A 16,482-nucleotide genomic window follows, 5' to 3' on the forward strand; every position below is an offset into this window, starting at 1 on the left:
GAGCACCAGCCCTGACCCTAAGCAGAATCAAGTCTGCATTAAACAATGCACGTTCTATCCAGGTCGTCAGGCGGTGCCACTGCAGTGTGAATCTGCTCTAAGAAATGTCAGAAAAGCCAGAACGCAGCCTCACCAAAGTCATCCCAGACTGTGGTCACTGCACTTCCTCTCAGCTTCGGCCTCTGGCTGTGGGCACTGGATAGCCACCATGACATTTAGATGATGAATTAGCAGACTCCATGCTTCACACCAGCACTCTTTAAGTTGCGGAGTGTTTAAAAAGGAAGCACTTGGAGATCTTGTTAACATGCAGCTCCCAACTTCATACATCTGAGACGAAGTGAAAGATGGCTTCTGGTACCCACTCTTCTCAAGGCACTGCCCAAATTCTGCATTTCGTTGTTGAGGGGCGGAAGCACCACTGCCTGCAGTGCATCATTCTTACCCCACTAAGGACTCAAGCAGAAAGGAAGCAACCAAGGCAAACCATCGACCATAATTCTCAGTTCCTTCCGCACCACAAAACGGGTGTAGACTCTCAGTGTTTGCCCTGGGCCCCGTGTGATGGCTCAGTTACTAACCCCATCTTTCTGCCTTATCTCAACAGGGTGTCTTCCAGTTCCACCCATCTCACTGCCAACAACAGAAGACAGTCCACTGTTTAGAAATACCACGTTTTCCACTTGCCATGATGACGTGCTTTTGTTTCTCACTATCCCCTGCCAACCCTCCTTGCAGGTTACTTAGGTGTTTGGGCTTGACAGGGCCCCACAGGGACCAGACACTCAGTTATCCCATCTGTAGATCAAGTAAATTGTGTCCCTCAAGGTGGGCAGGTCCCTCCCCATCAGCCGGAGACTTAACTGGAGCCCACAGGCTGTGCAGAGAGCCTGCTCCACTTCAGGATGTGGTCTCCTCCACACCCTTCTCTCTAAATTGCAGAGGGCAGATCCTGGACCCAACATCTCACCAGAAACTTCTCAGGTCCCCATGTCTCACTGCTTCTGTTTCTCCCAAGATCCTGACAACTGCAGGATCCTTGGACATGTTTTCGTGTTTTATTTAAGAAGCTGTGCATAACACACCACAGTAAGTGCATCATTAGCTGCAGTTTGGAGAGCTACAGTGTCTGCTAGAATTCCCTAATTAATCCCACAGGGCTCAGTTCTCTGGGTTATTTACCCAGCTCCGTTAGCAGGCTGCCCATTAGCTCCAGCAGGGATCTGTGTGCTGGGCTTGCTATCACAGAACACAGCTCACATGGCATCTCCCCTCATATTTCTTGGAACAGCTCCATAAAGCCATCACTCATCCTGCTCTTAAAGGAGCCGCCCCAGATTACCTCCACACTTCATAGTTAACACACAGGGAACAGCAATGGCTGGGGTCCGTCATCAAATGAGCTATCTGTGAAGTGGTGAGCCACTCAGAGAGCAAGTGGGGAGAAACAGGAGGGAAAGGGGAAACGTTGGGCAAAGAGGGAAAGAGCCAAGACCCAGCTCATCACAAGGAACTGATTTCCCCAAGGGCTTGGGCATCTGTTTCTTTTGGAGAGAATGAAGACGTAAAGCCAGTTAACTGTACTGGAAGTCCTGTTAGTGGTGCTTGGAGGTGGGCTTCCGGGGGGGTGAATCAGATCCGGTGAAGTCATGAGGAGCTGGCCCCATGAGAGCAGGCAGTCGTCCATGAATGAGGAAGAGGCTGGCTCTGAATGTAGCATGTTGTAAGAGTCACTCACCAGGCCACACAGAGGCCAGTACTACTCTTAGACCTGGCAGGCCCAGAGCCAGGAGCTTGGAGCTCTTCTAAGATCTCTGCTGCAACCTCGGCAGACAGAAGATAGAGGCACCACCTTCCTTTCTTCTGGAACCTCCCAAAGGCCTGCACTGCCATCACTTCTCTCCTCTACTGACCCAGGCTTTGCTGTCCCCACTTATCACCTCTCCTATAAATGTCCCAGCTCCTCAACCCCCAGCTGCCCTTCTAACTTCTCTGAGCACCACATCTCAATCTGGTCAACCTGTGAATCAACCGAGCTGCCCCACAGCTCTCAGACCCAGTTTTCCTCTTTAAGCCTTATTTCTACACCAATATCTGCTTGCTGCCTAGGCCAGAAACCTGGGAATCAAGCTCCAAATCTCTCTTCTTCACTTATCCCCAGCAACCACTACAATGAGCTGGTTCCACCTCACAAATGCTCTGTATACGCCCTCACATCCTAGCGCATCTCTAGGGATAACCACTGTTGGCTCTGTCCACTGGGTCGCTGGCCCTAGTCCTCCTGAGGCTGTAGGGTCTAAATAAAGCACACATGTGACCATGACAGCTCTTCCCTGGAGACCTTCCGTCAGCTCCCGTTGTTAAGTTTACAGCCCTGATCCTCACTGGGACCTCCTACACCTGCTCCTCATTTTCAGCTTCTAGGCATCACTATCCTGTTCTGACAACCCCCTGCCTGCTGGCCTCTTTCAGCTCCTGGAAAAGCACTTTTCTGAAGGCAGGCATTGTGGCACAGCAACTTAAGCAGCCACACGAAATGCCCACATCCCAAATGAGAGCGCCTGGGATTGGGTCTCCCCTATTTTCCACCCAGATACCTGCTAATGCACCCAAGAGGCAGCAGACCACAGGAGAGACTTTCCTGGATTTCCTGGTTCCTGGCTTCAGCCTGACTCAGCCGTGGCTGTTGTGGGCATGTGGGGAGTAAGGCAACAGACAGAAGGTCGGTCTCTCTTTCTCTCTCTCTCTCTCTCTCTCTCTCTCTCTGTGACTTTTCCTTTCAAATAAACAAACTACTTTTCAAAGGGCTCCTCCTAGTCACTGGACCCTTACCCAAGTGGATCTCTGAACAGAGCCACCCTGTGTGCAAGGACAGATGGCACGCACTCTGGGCATCTGGAGAGGCCATGGGTGGAACCCTCCCTATCTCTCAATGCCAGATGTCACCAAGCCGGGCCCCTCCTGTGCAGGACTCAGCAGCCAGTCACACAGTCAACCGGAAGGCCTGGAAGCTATGCTATGGCCAACAATTCCTGAGGACCCCCCACATGCCCGGGTCCCCAAGAACAGTCAGAGCTAGGACATAGGGGAAAGCCCTGGGCACACACACATCCGGACTGTTGGCATGAGACATGAGCTCCTTGGATACCCCGTCATGACTCACTCCTCTGGAGCTGTTTGCCAAATGTCACAGAGCACAGCAGCAACACTGACACCACTCAGAGGAGCAAACAAAAACAGCAGCAGGCGCTTTATCTTCCTGTTAACTGATTGCCTTTGTTACACAACACTGTCCGGAAAAATCTCACTACACTTCTAACTGCAAGCCACAGTGAGCATGTTATTGCATGAGCTATCTGAATATCTAATTATGAAAAAAGTAGGCAATTTCACAGTGGAAGTATTGTTCTAATTCAAGAAAGCAGCCATATTAACCTAATAGTCTGACATACAGCAGATAGCTGGAAAACTGTAATTTGAAAGATAATTATTTTTAGGTGATTAATATGCTTCAAATTAAATTCACTGCTTTTAATGGGCCTATCAACTTGACAACCTGGGAAATCACACCACTGTGCAAGCAGGAAGCCTGGTGGCTCTTCCAGCTGCACTACACGTTCGGCACGGGCTACCTTCACAGTAGGCGTTGTCCTCACGCAGAGCCCGGAAGCCATCTCGGCAGCTGCACACGGCCCGGTCATTCAGATTCCTGCAGACGGAGTTCTCCATGCAGTTGTGTCGCTCAGAACAGAAGTCATAACCTGCAAGAGATGCAGACACGCACCGAGAGGCGTTAGGGACCAGACAAACCCTGCTGGCTTAGTGAGCAGGTGGTGCTGTTTCCTGAAGCTGTATCTATGGGACATGCAGAAACACTGTCCTCTTCATATTAACAAAAAAGATTATTAAAATGGTTCATTGAATTTTGATGCTACTCTGAAATAAGTCTGCAAGCTCTGTTTTCAGGATTTATAGGAGGCTCACGTGCTGGGGGACCAAGAGGCCCATCAGTTACCTCCACTTACACTAGTCCCATGTCAGCTTTGTCTCCTGGCTGTGAAAACACTACCTCCTCCTGAATATTGTAATTATGCTCCCCTCCCCCACGTATTTGAACAAAGACAGTGTTTCTTGGAGTCCAAAAGCGGATTTACAACACAGCAGGTAACTGGGGAGAGTTAAAGGCAGACACAGCCAGAGATGAGGCCAGGCCAGCCACACGCCCACACGGTTAAGGAAGGAATCAGGCAGCTCAGCACCTCTAAAAAGTGAAAACCACATCACTTTAATCTAATTTTCTTGGGAAATTCGTAAGGTATGGTGTTCATGCAAAAGAAAACAGCAATTGCTATGAATTAGAGATTTCGAAGCTCCCAGAGTCCCCCTGAGAGGAGACAAAACGGTACATCTGACAAAGCAGGACACCGATCCTGTGTAACGTCTTAGGATCTCTCTCCTGCCCAAAGATCATGAAGACACTCAAATGGACAGCTCCAACACGGAGATCACATCGCATGAAAATTCAACCAGTTTTAAACTGCCTGGAGCCTGATGTGCCCACCTGACTTTCTGCTACCGACGGGACTGCTGTTTCTGCACCTGCCTGAGGGGTGCGTGCAGGACTCATCCACACTGCCACACAAGACAGCGCTTTAACGGGTCCATTTTAAGTGTCCACTCTAACTGGCTAGCAGTCTGTAAGGACTGGCTTAACTGTCACCTAAGTTGAACACACTCATTGTTAAAGGCAGACATGAAATGTAGTTAAGTATTATCAGACAGACCTTAAACAGCCTTACATAACAGTGCAAAAAATGCAGTGATGGTACTAAGAGGATGAAAAAATAAAATGAGTAATACATACAAAAATAGGTGCAAGAAGCCGGAAAAACTGAGTTAGTGTTTTGAAGATTTGTAACTTGTCCAATATGACTCCTCATATCTGGGCCTGGCGTGATGTATCAAGTAGCTAAATCTTCCTCTTGCAAGCACCAGGATCCCATGCGGGCGCCAGTTCACATCCCAGCTGCTCCACTTCCCATCCAGCTCCCTGTTTGTGGCCTGGGAAAGCAGTTAAGGACGGCCCAAAGCCTTGGGACCCTGTGCCCATGTGGGAGACAAGAAGAAGCTCCGGGCTCCAGATCGGCTAAGCTCTGTCCTTTTTGGTGGCTTGGGGAGTGAACCAGCAGATGGAAGATCTTTCTCTCTGTTTCTCCTCTCTGTAAATCTTTCTAATAAAAGTGAATAATATTTTTTTAAAAAAATATTAGACTCTTCAATCTAAATTCCCACGGTAAAGGATATCCATTTGGAAGTGCAATTCTTAAGAACAGGGAAAGTTACAAACACTTCCTAGGGACTTCAGCTCTGCACCACACTTGCAGCACACTGGCTAGTGTTGGGGGAACTACTGCCACCTCCACTGCCTAACTGGTCAGGGTCCTTCCACCCAAAGCTAAGAAGCTTAGAAACACCACTTGGTATTTATTCCAAGTGAAAACAAATTTACGTTTAAACAATAGCCTACTACTTAAAGTACACAGAGAGGGAGAGACAGAGTCCCCAGTGCCTGTAAATCTGTGTACTTTTCTCCTTTGGGTCTGAGCCACATTCAGAGAGCTGTGTCCAACAACAGATTTCAGCAGCATTTTTCCGTTTCTTGGCTTTGCGTTTGTAAACCTTGACTTTGAGCTTTTCCCTTCAGAATCTTCTCCTCTTCCGCTTTTCAGATGTTTTCCAGTCTCCTGTGCTTCCCAACAGCCAGGGCCATGACACTGCACCACTGAGAGCGCTTCCCTCTCAAAAACCTCGCTCCCTGCACCCAGAGGCAGTGTGCCTCGAGAAGCCCCAGACTCTCAGCTCATGCCACGACCCCCTTCACTGCTTCAGCCAAAAGCTTCACTTTTTTTTTAAGATTTATTAATTTATTTGGAAAGGCAGATATGAGAGAGGAGAGACAGAGAGGAAGATCTTCCCTCTGATGTTTCACTCCCCAGGCGGTCTCAATGGTCCAAGCTGAGCCATTCCAAAGCCAGGAGTCTCCTCCTGATCTTCCATGTGGGTGTAGGGTCCCAAAGTCTTGGGGCGTCCTTGACTGCATTCCCAGGCCACAGGCAGGGAGCCAAATGGGAAGCAGGGCTGACGGAACTAGAACCGGCACCCATATGCCATATGGAATCCTGGGCGTGTTCAAGGCGAGAACCTTAACCACTATGCTATTGCGCCGGGCCCAAAAGCTTTACTTTCTATCAGGTCTTTTTTTTTTTTTTTTTTTAATTTTTACTAACATTGACTTGAAAACTAAACAGTTCAACCAAATTTTAATTTATTTTAGGTGATGTTAGACATTTAATTTGTTCTTTCAACAAATCAGTTAAATGCTTCTAGTGAGTTTTTTAGAATGAATTCATTTATTTCAAAGGCAGAGTTAAGGAGACAGAAGAGAGAGTGGGGTCCATTTCTCAGATGGCCTCCAACAATAGGGGCTGGGCCAGGTGGAAGCTCCACAGGGGACGCTGGCAGCAGAGGCAGGCCAGCCAGGTGTGCCAAAGCCAGTCCAATCTGCTGCCGAGGCAGAAGGCAGCAAGGGCAAGAGGCTGCTGAGGAGTGGAGAACCCAGGCTCCATTCATGAGGGCTGCTTCTCACCCTCCAGAGTAAGAGTTGACAGCACAGTACTATCCACACTCTGGCTGTCGGGCTGGACTTGGAGAGCTGGCAGAGCTGAGCTTACATGCAGTGTGTGTGACCTCAGCCAATCCCTGGCAGTGCGAATCTACTAGCTTTGTAAGGGAACATTCTAAGCCTTCAGTCGTATGTACCTGTCAAATCAGACCAATATTTACCTTTGAAAATGTGAGGTTTGAATAAGATCATATCTGCAAAAGTATACCATTATAGCATTTTAATAAGTAAAAGAATATTACTATCAAATTAACACCAACTATGGTAAAACTCATAAAAGTTACCATTTGTAATAGACTGTTGGATAAACTAATTAGTTAATATAACCACACCTTTGTTTTCTCTCCTCTTCTGTACCTCAAGGTTACCAAGTTTCTGTGCCATTGGTAAGCCTTACAAATTTGCATAGAGATCCACGCTTGCCTAGGGGTAGACTTTCAAAGAAAATGTAAATATCTATAGTATAACTGGAAAAGTAGCGAAATGTGTATATAAAAGATGGTCAGTAAAAGTAGTAACACAATGATCAGGAAAAGGAATAAAATAATCTTGTGGTTAATGTTGAATGGATTTTTCCCATATATACCTTGTTCCTCTGGAGAAATAAATAACTTAGCTACACTCTGGGTAACCCACTCACCCCTACTGCCAACCAGTTCTCCCAGGAAGACAGGCTCAGCCTGATCCAGGAGAAAGCCACAGCAGTCAACACACAGGCCTGCACACAGTGATTACTCAGGCAGAGAACAGGGCCCAGGTCAAGGTAGTGAATCCCAGTCAACTCCAAGGCCTTTAGTCAGTGCATGAGGACCCAGAGCTGTGCTTCACTTAGCTCAGTGCCATACCAACTGGGGTTTAAGAACGTCAGGGAACACACGCAGCAGACGGCTGAGAAGCACCGGGCACAGGCGGGCTTCAAGAGCTCCGCCAGGCTGCTGACTGTCCCTCCAGTCGTTGGGGCTCACAGATTCCAATTTTCAGACTAGCCATCTGAGCCCTGAGTTCTGTTATTTGCATATGAAAGAACATTAACTTATTTAGCTGTTGCAGGAGAACGAATCATCCTAGCATCTCCCAAAGTGTACTCCCTCTATAGAGGTGAACACAAAAGGAACGTGCTAGAGCAATGGATTTCTGGTAAGGCCAGTGAGAAAGCAGAGCATGCCTTCTGGGCTGCACGCTCACAGCACTGCAGAAGCCCGCTGGTCTCAGGGCCCTGAGAAGCAGTTGTGGTTTGATGTGACTTAGAGACTAGCAATTAGGAGCCTCATCTGGCGCACAGCGTGGTTTCTGACCAGGAGTTCAGTCTCTGAGGGCAAGGTTGGCACTCCCTGTCTATGTTCTGCCCACACACCATATTTAGCAACCTACTCCAACAGTGTCCTCTATCAGGCAGCAACACAGCAGCTCCAACACTGAGCAGACTGGCCTGGAAACTGGAGGCCAATGTACACGTGGATTGGTCACTGCACATGTGTAGGAACTGATTTAACATTTAAGCCAAAAGAGTTTTTTCCTTTCAAGCTCACAATCAGAGGAGGCTGGGAGAACTTGTTTGTTTATTCAGCACCTCCACTGCTTATCCAGCTCCCTGCTTGTGGCCTGGGAAAGAAGCAGAACACGGCCGAAAACCTTGGGACCCTGGACCATTGTGGAAGACCTAGAAGTAACTCCTATCTCCCAGCTTTACTTAGCTCAGCTCTGGCCATTGTGGCCATTTTGGGAGTGAAGCAGTGGATGGAAGATCTTTCTGTCTCTCCCTCTCTCTGTAAATCTTCATTTCAAAAAAAAAAAAAAATGGAGGCAAACATTTCACTAAGGGACAAGCTGTCTATTTCTGCTTGCATGTCACTTAATCAGATCTCAGTCCTGGCTGCCAAGTAGGAATTGATCAAGGATTCCTTTTTTTTCCCTTTGTTTTTTAACGATGATAGCAAGATCCCACTTCAGGGTACTGGTAGAATCTCAGATGGAAAGGAGTGTAGGCCATGGTATATTTTGCCATCATATTTTTTAACTGTGTAATGTAAAACCATTCATTTTAAAACAGTTAATAATTTATGTTTCATACAATTTTTGTAGGTAGGTTTTTCCACTTATAAACTTTTTCTATATGTATTAGGGATCTTATGAAAAAAAAAGGGTGTGGTAAAGGTATATGTTTACACCTGAAAAGACTCCATCTCCTTTTTTATTCAATCTCATCTTGACCAGCCAATACTAACCTCTGTGCCACCAGTCTTCTGGCACTGGGGGTGATCTGAGCCTTTCAGCTTTCCTCCTGCCATCCCCTAGACCATCATGGCATATGATGGAAATGATGCTGTGCTAGTTCAAGAGCCATATGTAAAGCCCTGAGCCAACACTGGAGAGCTGATTCCTGTCCTTGGGGTCAGGCCATGAGCTAGAGTCCCAAAAGCAGAAGGGGGAGGGCAGTCCCAGCACTTCCAGCACAAGGCCCAATGCTCTGCCCAACTCACAGCTGAATGTACCCCACAGGGTGGAGGAACAGCCTAGCCTGCTCTGAGTCCCCCCCAGCACACCCACACACAAGACTGAGAGAGAGTGGAAGAAGAGTGGCTGTGGGAAGCCATGGAGTGCTGGCCACTTTCCCAGGTATCACAGCAAGGGGCATCACCAGGGCCTGGACTTGATCCAGTGACTCAGGTGGGCCCCTAAGGCACACATGGCCACTGCTGTCACTCACAGCTGGCTGCCCAGGACCCCCAGGCCGAGCTGCCTCTGGGAGCAGGATCTAAGGACTGAGGACATCCTCTATGCAGATGAAAATCCTGCTCAACAAGCCCAGTGGAGAGGACACTGGGTCAGTCACACTAGGGAAGAGGAAAAACTAAGAAACAAAACCAAACCAGACACTTGCTGGCAAGCAGTCTTAGCTGTCAACAACTCAACCACTTACCCCCTGCGGGGTAACTCCCCAGCAGCCCTAACAGCACAGGCGACAGTCTAGCAGAGAGCAGCCTGAGCAGCTCTCTGGTTCACGGGTGGTCTAGCAGAGGCACCGGTTCAGTCCAGTCAATAACCTCACAACGACCTGCTGTATTCAGACTTCAGCAGGGTTTCCGGCGGTGTCACTGGCCTGTGCAAGTCACTTATTCAGACGTGTCTGTGTGCTGGCCCAGTGTAAAGGCATGCCCATAAAGTCTCACCTCACCAAAGGTCTTACCTTTACAGACTTTGCAGCAGCTGCGAGACAAGGTGATCTGCTGAGACTCGGGGCAGTCTAAAGCTGGGCAGCCTGAACTCTCGACCAGCTTCATGGTCTGGTCCTGTCACACAGAAGGAAGGAAATGCCTCAGATTTCATGAGCAGGACTTCATCACGAAGCTCCTAGAACCCATGTCCCAGACGGCTATCCTGGGAAGCAATGCACAGGCCCAGGGCTCCCTCCTGACAGGGAATGAGATCTCCATGGAGAGGGACAGCAGTGCCCAGGTTCAGGCGCAGAACCACAGCAGGGCTTTCATGGGCTGCCCCCAAGCAAGCCTGAGCAGTCCGTCAGCTCCCAGCATATCTGCAAAGAGCACAAGCTTACTCTGCAAAGGAACTGCAAAACAGAGCTTTGTATGTATTCATGCCAACATTTTATCATGAATAGGGCTGGCACTATGACCCAGGCACCATCTGCATCACCAGCATCCCACACAGGCACTGGATCACAGCACGGCCACTGCACTTCCAATCCGGCTTCCTGCTGATGGCCAGGGAAACACACTGTAAGCTCGCCCAAGTGTAGGTGCTCCTGCTGTACATACCAGAGCTCTAGAAGAAGCTCTCGGCTCCTGCCTGGCCCAGCCACAGCCACTGTGCCCGTTTGGGGACAGAACCTATGCACAGAGGATCTTGCTGTTTCTCAATTCTTCTCTCTATTTTTTTTCTTTCAAATAACTAAAATCTTAAGACAGCGATGGTTTTGTTCTAGAATGTGGGAGAGGATCTGCAGAGAATGGGAGGACGGAGAGGGCTAAACCCACAGCCTAGCAGAGAGCTGAGGAAGTCCTGGGGCATGAAGCTTCTAACTTTCCCTCTTTTTTACCCACAGCAGTAAAACAGGACAAGCAGCAGACACCTCAGAGAACGAGAATTCCACAGCAGAGCACTGTATGCACTGGGAGAGTAAGTTCACATCATCAACTTCCACATGTGAAGAAAGTTAGACAGCTTCCCTTGCATGTGCACTGTATTCACAGTTAGCACCTCCACACACGGGCAGCACGTGGGCACCCAGGCAACCACTTACCTGGCACTCATACAGGACGCACACTCCAGAAGAGGAGTAGCCCGTACTTCTTTCTCCTTCAAAGTAGGTTCGTCCTTGAAACTGACATATTGCTTTGGAACAAAAAAATATAGAAAGATTATTTTGTGAGGAAAAAACCACTCAGAGGTGCAGGTCACGTGTGCACCTTTTCAGGTATTTCAGTCACGGAGTCCACGGGAGGCCCATGGAGACACCTGTCAGTGTCACAGAAGAGCAAGCCCTGGTGCAAGAAAGGGCAGGCTCTGACGAAGCAGGGGCCGGAAGGCAGAGTCCGCAGGAGGCAGGCTTCTCTGACACATGCTGCTGCACAACACTGAGTCAGGGACTCACAAAGAAGCCACAGCCACATCCGCGTCAGCCTCCCCATCCGTGCACACTTCAGGGTACCCCACTGAGGACACTGGGAGATCCACGTCAGCCTCCCCATCCGTGCACACTTCAGGGTACCCCCACTGAGGACACTGGGAGATCCACGTCAGCCTCCCCATCCGTGCACACTTCAGGGTACCCCAGTGAGGACACTGGGAGATCCGCGTGAGCCAAGCTTGCTTCCATCCCAACTAAACACAATTGTAAATCACTTCAGTCAACAAAAAGATGTTTTCAGTTAGTGAAAATGGATGCCATACCAGATTTTCTTTTCTGATATTTACAAAATGTTTAGAGTTGACACCAACTCTTGGCCAGAGGCAGCTGTCTGTGCTGGGAATGCAGCAGCTGCCCGTAAGGGTCCTGCCCCATGGCAGCCCACTCACACTGTCTGCAAAGCCAAGCCTATGCCTCGACTCACTGCTACTTTTGTTCTGTGTTTCAAAGATCACACAGCATTTTGGTGCTTCAGTGACACCAGCTCTACCAAGGCAGTTGTTCAAAGACCAGTGGGGGTGAGCGCAGGATGTCCATAGCACCTGATGTACTTCATAATGAAAGAGACAGAGGGAGGTTGAGAACACGCACGTTCCCACTCACACACACCCACACCCACCGCGGGCCAGCGCAAAGGCAGGAGCTAGGAAAGCAGGTCTGCCATGCCGCTGCAGAGACCTGGCTGCTGGAGCCTGGCTGCTGCCGTCGGGTCCCCACGGGCAGGATGTGCACACTGGCACTGGAGCCTCGCCACTGCCGTCGGGTCCCCACGGGCAGGATGTGCACACTGGCACTGGAGCCTCGCCACTGCTGTCGGGTCCCCACGGGCAGGATGTGCACACTGGCACTGGAGCGTCGCCACTGCCATCGGGTCCCCACGAGCAGGATGCCACGTCTCAAGCCCAGGCATCTCCTCTGGTATCTTAACCACAAAGCCAAGAGAACAGACCTGACACTGCTGTTCCTCATCCATCGACCAAGCACACATGGATTTCCTTCCAGCTTCGCTGTAGGAAGCGTTTCTTTCACCCTTGGGAATTTGTATCTCCCCATCACCTTTAAAGGTATCGACTTGCCAAAAGAACCAAAATTTAGACATTAATAGCAATAAATAGTTGTATAAATATTCATACTCTAAATGTGACCCAATTTTCATGTTCACTGAAAAATTCACTGATTAAAAGTACACATTTAAATAATGGAAACCATGCACATTTTAAAAATGCTATCCTTCAACCAATATGCTTACTCAGTTTTTATTAACAAATTTGATTACATAATATAGATCTGTCAGCCAACTGATTTTAATATTTTCTGAGCTTTGTGGAAAAGAATATAACTTCCTTCATAAATTATATTACTTAAATGCTGGCAGAAGCTCATTCACTTATGAATATTCAAAATGAATGTACAGCCTTGTCAGTTGCATGCTACACATCATGCTATGAATTAAAGTAGCATGTGTATTTACTTAATGAGCCTAACTGATTGCAAAACATGTCTCTCCAATGTGTCATTTTTGGAGCATGCTCTTTTTTTATTTTCTGAAACCTAGTAACCTTAAAATATCAAGATCTGGAATACTGCATGCTTAATTATATCTAGTGAGTATCATGTTTCATAATAAGAACAAATAAAGCCTCTCTTATTTCTGCTCAGCACTCGCCCTGTGTGTCTGACTTTGGGACTGCAGCCTGTTCAGAATCAGGGATGTGCAGGAGAGAAGGGCAGAGCGGGAAAGAACTGGGCGTATACAAGGCCGAGTTCTCCTTGGGGAAACTGGACACTCAGCACAATCAGGTCTTCCGTTCTGAACTAATTCCAAACACTCAACAGGCACCTGGAGGATGACAGGACCCCGAGTGGACGAGCACCTGGAGGACGGGACCCCGAGTGGACGAGCACCTGGAGGACGGGACCCCGAGTGGACGAGCACCTGGAGGACGGGAGCCCGAGTGGACGAGCACCTGGAGGACAACAGAAGCCCACGTGGAACCCTGCAGTACGGGAAAAGCACCAGAGTGAAGGAGGCCACAGCTGCTTCCTCCCCTCTGGCCTGGGGCAGAGCAGGAGGACGGGCAGTGCAAAGCACACATGGGACTGCTGTCTCGGTTTTGTCTGCTTATTTGTTTTTGATCCGCTGCTGTGACTGCCCATGACCCTAAAGCCAACAGGATATACATTTGCTCAGTTTTGTGGGGAGAAAATGTGAAAATACCACAAAGCAAAAAATCATGAGTCCCCAAAGCACTGGAAATGATTATGAAAACCCCACTGTTGCAGCTCTGGACCTGAGAACAGTGAAGGTTGGGGTCTTACTTTAACTCACACTTTAGACACACGTGCACTGACGTCACCCACCATGGCCAACACTGCTAGGTACAGGGACTCACAGCAAATGAGCTGTGACCCTGCCGCTCACTTAGTAGGGCACACAGGCTCATGCACAGGCAACAACAGAAACCCTACGGAAGCCTAAGGTCAGGGAACAGGAAGTGACAGGGAAACAGGAGAGATGAATGGTGACCTCTGCAAAGACTCAACTGGCACCAGGAGCAGAGGGAGCAGGGCAGCTGTGGGGGCACTGACAGTGGGAGCAGAGGGAGCAGGGCAGCTGTGGGGGCACTGACAGTGGGAGCAGAGGCACCTGCAGGGAGAGGTGACCAATCCATGGCTGCAGAACAACAGCTGAAAGTCCCACGGGAAAAGCACCCGCCTGCCAACCATTCCCCATGAGAGGATGCAGCCAAATACGATGCTTCAGTGAGACAAGCCGACAAGGACCCAACAGCCACTACGGCACAGGGTACACACATGATTACTGCTACATGCATGTGTGGGTACCACCCCAGATTCCTGCACCTCAAATCACTTGCCAGCTTAAAGTAGAACTCTACCCATTAGGACATATTCACACGAGCTGTGATGACTGGTCAGCTGAATATGTTATGTGTGCAAACATTCCATGACATGATGCTTGCAGGGAGAACACACAAACGCATTCCCACAGTGCCTCACACACTGCACACCAAGCTGAACCTTCGGGAGTCAGGCTGAACCACACCCCTGCGGCCTGTCGCCAGTGCCACACGTGTTCCAGCTGTGCCTGCAGGACACTGCTGTCTGGTCCACATGCACACACGACTCAGGGCTTCCACAGCACAGCCTGTGCACTCATGGTGCAGACACTGAAAAGAACTTGGAGACATTAAGCAAAACGACATAACCGCTACGCAGAGGCTTTGCCGAGGCCACAGGAAACATCACAAGATACAGACTTACCAGAAACCCAACAATGCAAAAGCCATTCGCATGTCTTACTTTCATGTCATTTTCTCATAGTTTAGTACTGTAAATGCAGTTAACAGCAATTGTTAAAAAGTGAAAAGCAATTAACAAGTTAGATTAAGCAATGGCTAAGTGAAACAAACCAATAAAATGGAAATATGTAAATTCTAGTAAAACTGGAAAATTCTAGGTTAGAGGCCACTGACAGATATTAACTGTGTTATATGTGTAAGAGGACCTAACCAATATCTGCAAACCAAATCTCCTGAAAATGACTTGGGAGGCCACGTCATCTGTCACTTCTAAACATCCCTTCGCTTGCTGCCTGTCCAGCTTTTCCTCTGCATCCAGCTCAAACTCCAAGTGGCGTCAGCCCCTCAAGATACGCAACAGCAAAGTGGAGTGATGGGTAGCAGGGCCAGTGCAACACCTTTGGGTGAGACCCGGGTCCCAGTGGCCGTGATCTGGCCGCTGACTGGCTGCCTTGGTGACAGAGTCCAGGCAGCAGCAACTTCCACTGGCTGCTCCTGTCTCCGGCAGAGCTCAGCAGTTAGAGACAACAACAGTGACTCACAAAGTTGCTGCATGAGAAAATGTCTCATTAATTGTAATCATATAGATGTTTTATTATAGCATTTAGACCAGAATGAACACATTTTTGAGGTAGACTAAGATTCTGTAGAATCAAGCAAAAATAATCTAAGCGTGCTTCAGTATTGCTTAAAAACTTTGATTAGCTATGTGGCATTTATTCAGTCCATAATCTTCTGGAATCTGAACTCTCTTGGGACCAATTCTTAAAAAGGGTGGGAGGGGGACTTCAATCAAAGCCTTGAGCACCCAGTGAGACAAGCACCTCGCCCCTCTGCCTGCACACGTCCGTGCCCAGCACCTGCCCCTCTGCCCACACACGTCCGTGCCCAGCACTGGTCACCCTTTCTCTGTTACTGCTGGCTACACTTTTTTTCCCTTCGAGGACAGGGACTTTGCCCTTCTTAGCTCTGAAATGTGCCCAGCACTGAGCCCACAGTCCTGCATGGTGAATGAACAGAACCTTCAGGAACCTCGGCTTTCCCTTTGCAGTGGGCCTCATCTCTGGCTTCTGCATCTTGCAATACAGGCCGAGGACCTGCTCGCATACTCCCAGCACCTGAGCTGGGCCTGGCTCAACCTTCAGTTTGAGAGAAAATACTCAAAGAGTTAGCAAATTCACTAAGTGTACATAATCATTTCTCCAAATGTCAAGGAATTTGAGCTTAGCAAACGGGATCATGAGAGTGTCCCATTTTATATACAGCAAGTCCTTGGGCTTTTGCAGGGCCATGGGACACCTCTCCTGGGAGGCCTGAATTGAGGTCAGTTACCTTTTCTTCCAAAGAGAACAGGCCCTAAAATACCATCAATGCAGCAGCAGCACAGGGTTAGGAAGGGGAGGAGGCTAAAAATAACCTCCAAAATAGAACAAGAGCAAAAATGCAGACACCTGCCCAGAGCAGCCTTTGGATTGTGGCCTCTACGCTGGGAAAACAAGAGGCAAGGCACCAGCCAAAGGCAAGGTTTACACTGCCAGCAGGGGCTCAGGGCTCTGATGGCAACCTCACAACCTGCAGCCTGAAATATGAGCTGAAACGTCCCCCACTGAGCGACCTGCCTGCCACTCCACTCAGTCAAGGGGTTGGCTCTCAGGCCAAAATGCAATCAATTCAGCAAGACCCTTGGGGATAAGAAGAATACATTTAATGAATGGAGGCAAAGATTTGGAGGAAACAACCGGTGTTTCGAAACGACGGTGTTTGAGTGTTCCATTAAAGGCACAAATATACACACACAGGAGGTGATGGGTCTCAGGATCACTCCTCAAAGA

The 16,482-nt window shown here is 48.8% G+C and overlaps 1 protein-coding gene across 1 annotated transcript in view; it reads right to left on the reverse strand.

The window, feature by feature from the left end:
* Positions 1–16,482, reverse strand: part of NELL2 (neural EGFL like 2) — a 237,230-nt gene that overhangs the window by 92,224 nt on the left and 128,524 nt on the right. The window contains exons 11-13 of the mRNA XM_058656001.1: positions 10,944–11,035; positions 9,870–9,972; positions 3,633–3,761 (exon numbers count right to left, since the gene is read on the reverse strand). Coding sequence (XP_058511984.1) covers positions 3,633–3,761; positions 9,870–9,972; positions 10,944–11,035 — 324 coding nt within the window. The remainder of the gene's footprint in view (positions 1–3,632; positions 3,762–9,869; positions 9,973–10,943; positions 11,036–16,482) is intronic.

The sequence above is a fragment of the Ochotona princeps genome, chromosome 27 (genome assembly GCF_030435755.1).
Source record: "Ochotona princeps isolate mOchPri1 chromosome 27, mOchPri1.hap1, whole genome shotgun sequence".
In the NCBI taxonomy this organism is placed as follows: domain Eukaryota; kingdom Metazoa; phylum Chordata; class Mammalia; order Lagomorpha; family Ochotonidae; genus Ochotona; species Ochotona princeps.